This window comes from Rhinolophus sinicus, linkage group LG14, assembly GCF_036562045.2.
Source record: "Rhinolophus sinicus isolate RSC01 linkage group LG14, ASM3656204v1, whole genome shotgun sequence".
Classification (NCBI taxonomy): domain Eukaryota; kingdom Metazoa; phylum Chordata; class Mammalia; order Chiroptera; family Rhinolophidae; genus Rhinolophus; species Rhinolophus sinicus.
Genome location: NC_133763.1, coordinates 51,738,072 through 51,750,895, shown reverse-complemented (window position 1 = coordinate 51,750,895; position 12,824 = coordinate 51,738,072). Strand labels below are relative to the sequence as shown.

The 12,824-nt window shown below is 56.1% G+C and overlaps 1 protein-coding gene and 1 long non-coding RNA gene across 2 annotated transcripts in view; one reads left to right on the top strand and one right to left on the bottom strand.

Moving 5' to 3' along the window:
- LOC109451576 (uncharacterized) overlaps window positions 1–12,693 on the bottom strand; it is a 420,408-nt gene extending 407,715 nt beyond the window's left edge. Inside the window, exon 1 of the long non-coding RNA XR_012491873.1 lies at window positions 12,112–12,693. This is a non-coding gene — a long non-coding RNA (uncharacterized LOC109451576). The remainder of the gene's footprint in view (window positions 1–12,111) is intronic.
- On the top strand, window positions 937–5,761 carry LINGO4 (leucine rich repeat and Ig domain containing 4). Its single transcript, XM_019739892.2, has 2 exons — window positions 937–1,086; window positions 3,433–5,761. The coding sequence occupies exons 1-2, from the start codon at window positions 1,022–1,024 to the stop codon at window positions 5,225–5,227; spliced, it is 1,860 nt and encodes a 619-aa protein (XP_019595451.2). The 5' UTR covers window positions 937–1,021; the 3' UTR covers window positions 5,228–5,761.
- Window positions 12,694–12,824: the final 131 nt, after the last annotated feature.

The following is a 12,824-nucleotide window of genomic DNA, read 5'->3' as shown; positions in this document are numbered from 1 at the left end:
GCCCAGCTGCATCCGACCACAAGAAACCTCAAGAGCACAGAGAGGGCTGGACAGCGGTCAGTCAGAAGACCAAGGACCGGCTCCCGGAGGACTGTGCGGGCCTTGCCCCCCAGCCCCGCTCTCGTCACAGCAAAACGAAGCAAAGCAGTTCCTGCACTCAGCTCCGGCAGGAACAAGGAGACCCGGTTCCCCAGCCTGACTCCCTCTGGCTTTGTAAAGAGCTGTGAGCCCTCGCCCAGGGAAAAATAGCAGGGCAAGGGGAGGGGTTAGTTGCGTAAACAGAACCCCCAAACTTGTGCCATTCTTTATAAAATGATTTTAAAGGCAAGAGGTGTGTGTGTCGGGGGTGGGGGGGTGGCTTAAACAAGTAAGATGACCTAAATCAGATACCCACAGTCTCATTCCTGCGTGGGGACCCTGGTTTCCTACCCAGCCACCGTCAGCGGTGTAAGGACTCTAGCCCCCACTCAGAGGACACCCCCCCACGGAAGCAGCCTCCAACTCAGCTCCACAGCCGATGTTCAGAGCTGAGAACTTGCCCCACAAATGGTACCTACAGGGGACATTCAGATTGAGAGGTGGCATCTGGCAGACTGAAAGACAACCCTATGGAAGGTGCTCAGCCGCAGAACTCCCCAGAGGGGACTCGGAGAGTCAGCGAGACCCTTCGGAGCTGCCCAGCTGCTTCTGCTGCCTGACCCGACCCCTGGGGCGCAGGGCCACCAACGCGCCCCTCCCCCGCCCTCTCTGTCCTGTGCTGGCACTGACTGCAGCCCTCCTTGTTGGATTTATTTATTTATTTTGCACCAACAGGGTTGCTGCAGACTCATTCTCGCCTGGTTTAAAAAGAGAGAGAGGAAAAAAAAAAAAAACACCAGGAGAAATGCTTTCTGGTTCTTTTCTCTACCTTGGTTTTGGCAGCGGCGGCCGCAGCAGCAACAGCGGCAGAGGCAGCGAGAGGCAGGCGGGTGGGCGGGTGGCCGGGCAGGGGGTGTGAGGCGCACGGGGGGAGGCGCCCTGAATGGGACGGCCCCCAGCCCTGGACGCTTGCGGTGCCCAACTTGATGCCGCCCTCCAGCTTCTCCGGTAAGTACCCCCACCCCCTGTCCCAGAGCTGCAGCTGCCCTTCTGCATAACACTCAGAGACAAGCCCAGACCAGTGTGCCTCTCATGGCTACAGAGGGGGCGTGTGTCCGCCCCCCACACACACACACTCAGGCAACCATTGATCCTGGCCCCACGGGACTTTGATGGGGAAACTAAGACGTCCCAAGTGCCCCTGGGGGCAAGGACTCCAGGGGGACCTCCCTCCACCGCTCCAATGCTCCTTCTACCTCTGGGAAGTGTTCTCCACCCTCCCACCCCACCCACAATCAGTGTGGCTATTCCGGAAATTGTTCCTCCAAGAACCCCCTCCCCACGCAGGGCCCATGCGTCAATCAGGTCTGCTTTAAAGGGGATACCCAGGCTCAGTGTGTCCGTAGACAAGAAGAAAGCACCCTGTGCCTTGAGGGGATGACACCCCAAATCCTAGCCCAGTTAAGGAGAGAGGGAAGTGGCTCTGACACCTATCTCTTCCTGCAAAGTGGCCGGAAGCCAGTCCTATAGCCATGGAGATTAGCAAGGGAAGTGTGTGATTAAATTAGCCACCTCACAGATAGAGAAAAAGGGTTGGCCTCAGATGCCCCCCACCCTGGCCCAGCAGGCTTTGGGGACTGAGAGGGAACTGGCAGCAATGGGGAGGAGGGAAGCTGAGCTACACGCTTCGCTGCACTTTTGCCGGATGCAGCTGGAGAAGGATGAGCAGGAACTGCAGCAGCAGTGATACAGGGCAGCTGTCAGGTGGACTTCCCAGAGCAGACAGGGAGGACCGGGAGGCTAGGCCATGTCTCGCCTTAGAGTGCCTCCGATACCTGGTAGGCTGGGACGGGGACACAGGAGGCTGCCCGGCCGCCTCTGCCCACCACATGCCATTGTCTCTTGCGCCTAAGCCTCGGAACAGTGTCCTCTGTCCCTCTGCAGTTCAGCTTCCCAACTACTACATTCTCTGAAGTAGCTTCACCACAGATAGATAGCCGTAGCCGTCACAACCTGCCCTCTAGAGGAGGGTGTGGAGTGTGGAGGTGGGGGGAAGAGGTCACACCACGTCTCCAGCTGCCTGTCCTCAGGTGCATGCAGGAGAAAATGGACATGTGGTAGAAAGTTTGAAGGCTGAAAGCCCAAAGAAGGTCGGGGTCTGCGGCCACAAAGAAAGCCGGGCATCCTGCCTTCATTTAGCCGTCCCCCGCCAAATCCAACATCTCCCCTCCCTGGGGGTCCCTGCTGGCAGTGAACAGATGAGTCAGGGCTCGCAGCACCTGTGGGACCCCTTCTCTTCTGTCACCTCGGGTGATGCCCCCTGGGCACTGCTGTCACATTCTTCCATTTTTCCCAGGCCCCTGGCCCCCAGAAACCCAGAGATGGGCTGGGCCAGTCAGGGGACGCCTTGGTCCCCACCCTTGGCGTCTGGCCATGCCTCCGCACCTGTCTGCGTTTCCCTGTCTCTGTGTGTTGCTCAGGCAGCTGCAGCCAACAGGACAAGGGATTTCCCTCAGATGCACACACTGGACTCAAAGCACCATGAAGGAGGGACATAAGAGAAGCCTAAGTGTGAGGACCAAGCAACGAGACTCCGAGCTGGGGCCTCTGTCGGTCCCCCACACACGCCAGCCTCATCTGTCAGGAGGAGGCGTTGCCCTTGGGTTCTTGTGAAGGCTTCAAGTGCTCCTGTGTCCTGTGTCACAGCTAATGTGCAGCTTGGCTGCTGTCCACACAGGCGTTCTGGGGAGACTGGATCTCACCACTCCAGGGCCTTGGGCCCTGCACTAGGCTGGCCGAGGGCTGAGGGACAGTGGGTGGGGGCTGGGGGCAGAGCTGAGGCCTCTCCCCACTCAGGATCCAAGCCTGGACCCCCCTGAGCCTCCACCAAAGCGACGGGTAGATAATATGGGAGGAGAAGGGTGGGCAGAGAGGGAGAGAGCAGAGCCTGGGGAGAGCAGATATCAGGGAGAAGGGACCTGAGTTATTCCTGGATCTCAAGGATACAGGGCAAAGCCCATAACAGGGAAACTCAGAGCTACTTCCCACTGCTTCCTGTCCCAGTCCCATAAAACTTCCCCACAGAAATCAGGCTTGACCAGGGTTCCGTGAACTAGTAAGCACTTGGCCTGTAACTCAGGGATGACAGGGGAGGAAAGTAGAAGTTCCCCAAAGAGTCGCCCCGGGAGGCCCCAGGGAGGTGTGCATCTGAATTCCTCCTGGGTCTGCGCCCCACTTGCTGGCAGCGCTGAGGTGGGTCGCTCTCTGTCTCTGCTCTAAAGAGGCCCAGGGAAGTTCACGGTCACCACCATCTGATGCCATTTTCCAAAAGGGCCGCATCATCCTCTGTTCCAGGACTGAAGAGACGATGGCTGTGGCCACGACTACGAAGCAAGTCTGGCCCCCGTGGACCCCCCTCCTTTTCTTGCTCCTCCTGCCTGGACGGGGCAGTGGTGGATGCCCTACTGTGTGCGATTGCACCTCCCAGCCCCGGGCAGTGCTCTGCGACCACCGGCGGCTGGAGGCTGTGCCTGGGGGGCTCCCGCTGGACACTGAGCTCCTGGACCTGAGCGGGAACCGCCTGTGGGGGCTGCAGCGGGGCATGCTGTCCCGCCTGGGCCTGCTCCAGGAACTGGACCTCAGCTACAACCAGCTGTCCTCCCTGGAACCAGGGGCCTTCCTCGGTCTGCAGAGCCTGCTCACGCTGAGGCTGCAGGGCAACCGGCTGCGAATCCTGGGGCCCGGGGTCTTCTCGGGCCTACCTGCCCTCACACTGCTGGACCTGCGTCTCAACCACATCGTGCTCTTCCTCGACGGGGCTTTTGGGGAGCTAGGCAGCCTCCAGCAGCTGGAGGTGGGCCACAACCACCTGGTGTTTGTGGCTCCGGGGGCCTTCGCAGGGCTGGCCAAGCTGAGCACGCTCACCCTGGAGCGCTGCAACCTGAGCACTGTGCCGGGCCTGGCCCTGGCCCGTCTGCCGGAACTGGGGGCCCTCCGGCTCCGAGAGCTGGACATTGGGAGGCTGCCGGCCGGGGCGCTCCAGGGCCTGGGGCGGCTCAGGGAGCTAGAGATCCACCACTGGCCGGCTCTGGAGGCCCTGGAGCCGGGGAGCCTGGCTGGGCTCAACCTCAGCAGCCTGGCCATCACCCGCTGCAACCTGAGCTCCGTGCCCTTCCAGGCGCTGCACCACCTGAGCTTCCTCCGGGTCCTGGACCTGTCCCAGAACCCCATCTCGGTCATCCCTGCCCGCGGGCTCAGTCCCTTGGTGCGACTCCAGGAGCTGCATCTGTCGGGGGCCTGCCTCACCTCCATCGCTGCTCACGCTTTCCACGGCTTGGCCGCCTTCCACCTCCTGGACGTGGCGGATAACGCCCTTCAGACCCTGGAGGAAGCCGCCTTCCCCTCTCCAGACACACTGGTCACGCTGAGGCTGTCCGGCAACCCCCTGACCTGCGACTGCCGGCTCCTCTGGCTGCTGCGGCTGAGCCACCGCCTGGACTTTGGTGCGTCACCCCCTGCCTGCGCAGGCCCCCAGCACGTCCAGGGGAAGAGCCTGAGGGAGTTCTCAGACATCCTACCTCCAGGGCACTTCACCTGCCAACCAGCCCTGATCCGAAGGTCAGGGCCACGATGGGTCATTGCAGAGGAGGGGGGTCGTGCTATTTTCTCCTGCTCTGGGGATGGAGACCCAGCCCCCACCGTCTCTTGGATGAGGCCGCAGGGGCCTTGGCTGGGGAGGGCGGGGAGAGTGAGGGTCCTAGAGGATGGGACGCTGGAGATCCGCTCGGTGCAGCTACGGGACAGGGGCGCCTATGTCTGTGTGCTCAGCAACATCGCCGGGAATGACTCCCTGAGGACCTGGCTGGAAGTGATCCCCGCGGAGCCCCCCAATGGCACTGTCTTTGACCCCAACATCACCATGCCGGGGATCCCGGGGCCTTTCCTCCTGGACAGCAGAGGCGTCGCCATGGTGCTGGCGGTGGGCTTCCTGCCCTTCCTCACCTCCGTGACCCTCTGCTTTGGTCTCATTGCCCTCTGGAGCAAGGGCAAAGGCCGGGTCAAGCATCACGTGACCTTTGACTTCGTGGCCCCCCGGCCTTCTGGGGATAAGAGCGCTGGGGGTAACCGGGTCACTGCCAAGCTCTTCTGACCTCTCCTTCCACAGCGGGGACCCAGCCACGCCAGCCAGATACCAAAGGGGAAGGCACAGAAGGCTGCGTGGACCAGAGGCCGTCCGAAGCAGCACAGGTCTCCCACGCCTCCTGCCTGTGCCGCGCCCACAGTGCATGATGCCTCGTGCTTTTGCAGTGTGAGGGTGGCTCTGTCACCTCTCCCCTGAGGGTCCCAGGGAGCTGGAGGTGTCGGCTGTAGCCAGCCCAGCCCTCCTTCCACCACGCACAAAGCAGGAAACGTTACCAGGGCTCCAGTCTGCTAGTCTAACCACCAGGCATCCTTTACACACGCTGATACCCTCTAATAACCAATGCCAACTGCCAAGCACGGCTACGGGACTATTTCGGAGGGAAGTGCCACTCGCTTCTTAGAGACTCTGCTGCTCAACCAGGGGGTCTCCTTCTCTTTTCTGCTGTCCCCTTCCCAGGCACAAGGACCACAGGCTAGGGAGAAGGGGGTGGGGGAGGACACCCCACACACTGGCACTGTGTCCCCATAAGCCCTCCCCACCCCCGTGTGTGTCACACCATTAAACCTGCCGCCCAAGGCCATGAAGGCAGCAGCCCCAACTAAACATGATTCCTGGAGTTTTCTTTACTTCAGACTTTTTCCTCCCCCTCTTTCTGTCAACCCTTCCCGCCTGCCCACTGAGCATGTGTCCCAGTGGCCTCGCCTGAATCTAACAGACAGGGGTTTATGCCAAAGGCGAAGAGCCAGGCCTGGGGAGAGCAGTATTCCCAGCCCATTTCAGTTGCACCCCTTTCTCCGTACTTTCCATCTCTTGAGCTGGAGGAGTGATCCCCAACCTTCCAAGGGGTCTCTCTGCAGAAATTCCAACCCAGGACCCCAGTTCTCATTCTTGAGGGACCTCCCTGTCATTCCTGTGTCACCGATCCCTACTGCCCTTGAGAGAAAGCACAAAGGGAGTTCCTAGAAAAATGACGGACAGAAGCAAGAACCTGCAGTTGTCAAAGGAGAGAGACCCAGAACCAGCAGGACTGAGGCACGGGGAGGAGGGGCGCTGGGAGCTGCTGTGAAAAGGCGGGGGGGGGGGGCAGAGGCGGCGGCAGGAATGCCTGCCTCGTTCCCTTCCGCAGCCTCGCCCAGTTGTGTGTAGTGCGGCCCCAGGGGGAAGCTGTCTCCGGAGGAGGTCGCTGTCTGACGGAGGCCCTCTGATGCAGGGGAGCCGCGGGAGGAGATGCTGACTGCCCCTGAGTGTGATTCAGACAGAGGGCAAAGGGAGCCAGAAAAGCAGAGATGCTGAGCGCTCCAGAGCCAGCAGCCTCAGCACCAGCGGAAGGGGGGCGAAGCGAGAGGACAGGAGCAGGGAGGAATGACCGAGAGGTGGACAGTCACGTGGTCCTGGGACGGTCTCCTCTCTGCAGCAGCATCTGCATAGCGTCCACCCTCAAGAGCCGCGGCACCCCCTCACCCAACAATGCGCAAGCACCGTGACCTTCCTGGCTGATTCCCGCTGCTTTTGTCCCTGCTCTGTGACCACTCACTACTCTGACCCTAACAGGTGAGAGGAGCCAGCACCATGGGGACACAGCCGGACTTCACCCCCAGGCTAGTTCCTCAGTGGGGCAGAGGTGGGAAGGTGAGAACCCTGGGTGTGGAGAGTGAGGCTGGAGAATCTGACAGTCTTAAGAAATGGGTATCCTGTGCCTCCCACCCTACCCCCCCCAGGCACACACAGTTCTCTTAGCACCCCATCAACCTCCCCTCTCCAGTTTATAAGACACCAGGAAGGCGTCTGCCGTGGGCATAGCCCTCTCCCTCCTCTCCACATTCTCCACCATCCTCCTGTTAGGTTGGGACGGAGGGTCAGGGGCTAGCAGTTCTCACTCCAGTTGGCTGCTCGGCAATGCAGAAAAGGGCGGAAGCTGCACTGCGGTGCAGAGAAACCTCTGGAAGCCCCTGAGGCAGTGGGGAACAGATGACACAGATGACCTGTGTCTGGAGCAAGTCTCCACGGTAGCACTGCCCAGTGGAAACAGAATGCGAGGCACATATGCAAATTCAAGTGTCCTAGTGTCACATTACAAAAGCAAAAAGAAACACACGATTAATTTTAATGCTATATTTTATTTAATCCAATGTACCCAAACTACTATCCTCTCAACGTGTTATCAATACAAAAATTAATAGTATTTCACATTATTTTTTCATAGTAGTTCTTTGAAAGCCCAGTGTACATTTCACACTTATAGCGCATTCCAATTCGATCCCCACACTTTCACCAGAAAGAATCAATGAATCTCAGAAAATTCACTGTTGAAAAAGTCGATTCACCCATCCAAGCTGTGGCAAACATGCGAAAAGTTTTCCAACAACTAAATCAAGAACCTGTCTCCACACTTCAATTCATTAAAACTGAATGAATGTAAAATTCCCGACCTCGGTCGCACCAGCCATCTGTCCGGCACTCAGTAACCACATGTGGTCAGTGGCTGGTGTACCGGCCGTCGCAGCTCCCAACAGTACCGCTGTGGGCCCTGACGGGGCCTCCTTGGCAGAGGTGGGCCAAGTATCCCTAAAAAGCACATTCAAGCGGGGAAGTGCCTGTGGAGTTACCCCCATCCTCACACAGCCTCTCCAGCATACCTTCCAGAAGGCAAGCTCGTCAGTGTTGCAAGGTTACCCGGGTGAGCTTGTGCCATCATCAGCAAGCCACTCGTCACCTCACCTGCCTGGGAAGACTGCCCTTAGCTCAGGTGCGGCTGTGCAGGCTGCGTGCGTGTGCCGACAGGTGTGTGAAGGCCACCAGGGCACGTGTGGGTGTGCGTGTGTGCACATGTGCAGGGGTGCTGTGGTTTACATCGTTGGGGTGACCCGATGGCCCTCTGCCCAGGGTGGGACAGAGGAGGAGAGGGGAGAAAGATAACATTTACTGAGGGCCTCTTCTACGTCCACGGCTTCGTCTTTGTTTTCTTACGTAATCCTCACATCAATCAATCGTAGGAGACAGGGCATCTTAGCTGATGGAACTAGAGGTTGAACAGATGAAGTAACTTGCTCCAGTCCACACAGCCAGTTAGTGAGGGAGCTGCATTTGCACTCAGGGCTGTCTGGTCAAAACCTAAATGCCTCCACCAAACCAGGAGCTCTAGCCACTGTCTGCTCTTATAGCCCCTCCCCCAGAGCCTGTCAGCTGCAGGACGTGACCTGAGAGGACGGCAAAATCCAGAGGTCATCTTGCACCCTGCCTGCTCTGAACAGCTCTTCTAGGGGGGCTGCTGTCGGTTAAGCCTCACCTTCCTTCAGTAACTCTCACGCCCCTGATTCAGGAAGCTGGGGGTCTGTTTGCTTTCATGCTTCCTTCTCAATCCCTCCCCAGTATCCTTGCTGCCTCTGCCCCAGGGACCAGCAAGAAGCCGCGGAAACTCCAGGAATCACGGACTGAACGAAATGCCTGGCTACCGGCAACAGAGCTTCTCATGATTCACAACGGAGGTTTCCTAGGTCCTTTTCTGGCTTCTACCCTCAATAGCTCTTAGGTTACAGACAGGCTGCTCAGGAACCTCCCCTCTCCAGTTTATAAGACACCAGGAAGGTGTCTGCCTCTCCTGTGGCAGACAATCTGAGAGCTGTTTCAGATGTCAGGAGACTTCAACTCTGCTCACTTTCTCCAAAGCCCTGCTTGAAGGGACCTCCCGGAGGTCACCCGTCCACCCTCCCTCTACCCCTCCTCTCTTCCACGTCTGACACAGTCTCACCTAAGCTGAGACAGATTTGGACCCAAAGATACTCTGGCAGCATTTCAGCACTTCCCGAGTTGGCCCCTGGCATATTCGAATGTCACTATTTCCCTTGCTGTGCTGGCTCCCTGATTCAAGTAAGAATCCTGCACAGCCATGGTCACCACCGTTTTCCTGGTCACAGAGCCCCCTGAGAACACCTGGTGCAAGCTGTGACCAAGAATTTCATACATTGCCCACCGTCGTCCTGAAGCCATCACGGGCTCCATGCAAGGCAGGTAATGAGCCTCTGCTATGAGAAGTCGCAGGTGGCAGGGAAAGCTGAGGGCGTGGGCTGCCTGTGCTCCCCAGGGCCCACTAGAGGCAAGAAGAAAAGGCTGGGAAGTAGCTGTTAGCACAGGTAAGAGCAGGTGGTAGGATGGACCCTATAAGACAACACACTGTTACTAGGTTGGGGCAAAAGTAATTGCAAAAATCGCCATTACTTTTGCACCAACCCAATACCTCCAGTGTCTCCCTTCCTCTGACCATCTTCGCCGGCCAGCATCCATCTCTCAGAACGAGGCAGGCGACTTCTGCTGGGGATTCAGGCTGCAAAGCACTGAAATGAGAGACTCCAGAGTCCTCTTCCTCCAAATTCCTCTGGAAGGGGAATTAAGTAGGGAGACTTACAGGGGAGACAGGGGTGGCCGGAGAGGCTGAGGAGAATGTCTCTCCGAGGACACCTGCTATAATCCATCGATCTGAACTACAGACTCAAGAGTAGCACCAGTATAATTTCTGAGACGAAGGCCCCCGCTGCCAGGTGCTGGTTTCTGGTGAAAAGCCTGGAATGATGGGGCAGGAAGGGGTGATGCCTACAATGGGGTCACACCCAAAACCCTGGTAGCTGAATGCGTTCGAGCGAATAGTTTGCACGGTGTCCAGGAAGGGGACTCAGTGAGCACCAAGGCTCTGGCCCAGGCTATGGTGTCTGAGAACCCTCACTGCCCAGGGCTCTAGCTGAAATCTACTTTCCTGCTTTGGTTTGTTGGGTGGAAAGCCTGAGCTCTCCAGGCAACCAGACTTTATGTTAACTGGTTCCACCTACTGCCTCCTGCGCTCCATTTCAGAACACCCTTCAAGGAAAGAGAATGGGCTCTTTGAAACTGGAGATGAGGGTTAAAAAAATTACCGTTCACCCAATACCAGCTTCTCACAACTGAATCTTTCAGTCCTGATTTGGGCTCTTTGAGGGGCAATGAGATGACAGACCCCAAATACACTTGAAAGTGAGCTTGGAATCACCTCACCTTTAAAATTGTCCCTTCTACTCCCCAACCTCCCTACCCAACCGGTTAGAAGTCAAGCCGCCTTCAAAAAATTTCCAGGAAAAGTGATTACACCTGGCTTTTTACTGCTCTGATTAAGAAATTCCTCCTGTGGTTTCATTTTTAATCCCTCTTCTTGGACTTTTGCTTCATTTCCTCTTTTTTGCCCACCACCTCCCATTGGAGCTGGGAGACGATGGGCCCATAAAGTAGGTCTGTGCTTTTTATAGCAACAGTAGACGTTCTTCATTGGGTCTGAAATACTCTTTTACCTTTTTATCGGTAAAAATAGCTATAGCAATTAAGGCCCTCAAGTACCCAGGAATAATCTTAAGAAATATGTAAATTCTATCTGGCAAAAACTTTAAAATGCTACTGATGGGACATCGATGACTTAAATATGTACATAGGAAGAGCCTATATTATAAATACAATACTTCTCCCTTAGGTAATCTAAAAATATGTGATTCCAAGCAAATAGCATTAATAGTACATTGAAAAGTAAGTTGTGGTATATTCCCACAATATACTACTACGCAGCAATGAGAATGAATGGAATAAAAACTACACACAACAGGGAGGTGGCCGGTTAGCTCAGTTGGTTGGAGTGTGGTGCTCTTAACAAGGTTGCTGGTTCGATTCCCCACATGGGCCACTGTGAGCTGCGCCCTCCACAACTAGACTGAAACAACTACTACTTGACTTGGAGCTGATGGGTCCTGGAAAAATACACTTAAAAAAAAAAACCAAACAACTACACACAACAATATAGCTGAATCTCACAGAAATAATGTTGAACAAGAGTAGCCAGAGAAAATTCCTAAAACTTGTATGGAAAGCAATTTGGCAGTACTATACTTGCCAAAATCCTTTTCAAACATTGCTGGTGGAATGAAAAGGGGGAAAAAATCTTCATGGGAGGGAGGGAATTTGCAAAATTGCATCTACCCAGATGATAAAAACAACACACACCCTTCTCTGACCTAGTATTTGCAGTCCTAAGTATTTGTCAGACAGATATGCAAGGGCCAAATGAAATACACTTGGGCATCAATATAATGTTCAAAGATGGTTGAATATATCTTACTATATATCCCTCAGGCTAACTGTGAAACTTACTATTTGGCAGGTATATATATGATAAGTACTGTTATGGAAAGACACCTAGACTATATAAAAGGTAATTGCAAAATACTATGTATAATATGTTATCAACTGGGTAAAAAATGTGAATATAATATGCATGTTTTGCTGTAGAATATCTTGTGGAAAGTCAGGAGAATCTGGTAATATTGGTTGCTTCTGAGGTGAAGACTTATTACTCACTATAATAACCTTTTATTCCTTTTGAGTTTTGTAGAATGTGCACGTGTTACTTATTCAAAACACACACATATTTTAAAAATTTATACAAAACGAAAAACTGAGTCCCAAAGGCATCTCCTTAGTTAACCAAAGAGACAATCTTGCGTTCATTCAACATTCACGTGAGCGCTTAACGTGAGCCGGGCGTCGCGATAGAAGCTTATGCGAAGGATCTTCGCATTGCAAGGAGCGCCCAAGCCCCGGTCCCCAGGGGGAGCCCCTCGTGCGGGGCGGGGGTGCAGGCGAGGAGAGGCGCAGGGACCCGCTCGCGAGCCTCCCCGGCGCGCAGAGGCGGGAGCAGGGCCCAAACGTCCCTAACGGCCCAGGACCCGGCCGGCGGCCGGAATGCACTCTTCCGAAGCAAACCGCCGTCGGCAGAAACCCACCCTCTTCCTTGCACCCCCCAGAAACGCCCCGCCCCCGGTGGTGCCTCTGCGCCCCCGTTTTCTTCACTCCCCAGGGAAAGGCGGGCCCGCAGCTCTTACCGCGGGGCGCTCGGAACGCCGGTCCCTCTCCACCTGTCCTGCTGCGTGTCGGTCGTCGCCGTCCGTTGGTTCATTCCACGGCAGAGGAATAGAGCGGGCCCTCGCTCTCTGCCGCGCAGCTCCTGCCCCTTGACCTTCTCTCCATCTCCTCGAAGCCTACTTTATGTCCCGCCCCCCAAAAGTGTTTTCCATGTTCCCTGAGTCCCTATCACGGAATGGGGACAGATCCAGGCAAGAGATAGAGGAAACAAGTGCCGGAGCAGGGCCCACCATGAGACATCTTCCCCAGTGGTCACTGCGCTGTGGGGTGGCACTGCTATTGTACAAAAGCACTAATTTTGAGCGAACCGTGACACGCATGAGTGCTCAAGGCCCTCGCACCGTGGTCCCAGCCTCGGGGAGCAGGTTTTCCCCCCAGGCTTCGGAGGCGGAAGCCTCCTCAGTAATTGGCCTAGAGGTGGGCAGGGAGGACTCCGTGAAGCCTCTAATTGGCTGTTTAATTCTCAGCAGCTGCACGCCTCAATTACTAGTGCCTGCTGTCCCTGGATCTTATTGGCTGACACGGTGGGCCGGGCCTCGAATTCCATCCGGGCAATTGGGCACCAGCACGCAGCAGCCCGTCGCTCAGGGGCAGCTCGCGGAGGGATTGGTTGTGGCGGGGAAGGCGATTGGTCGGGCCGCCAGCCGGGCGTTGATTGGCGCCGGGGGGGTGG

Bases quoted from the DNA above. Each gene is read 5' to 3' on its own strand.
- LINGO4 (XM_019739892.2), top strand. From the start codon at position 1,022: ATGGGACGGCCCCCAGCCCTGGACGCTTGCGGTGCCCAACTTGATGCC. The intron at 1,087-3,432 runs GTAAGTACCCCC...CCTCTGTTCCAG, and splicing joins GCCGCCCTCCAGCTTCTCCG to GACTGAAGAGACGATGGCTG.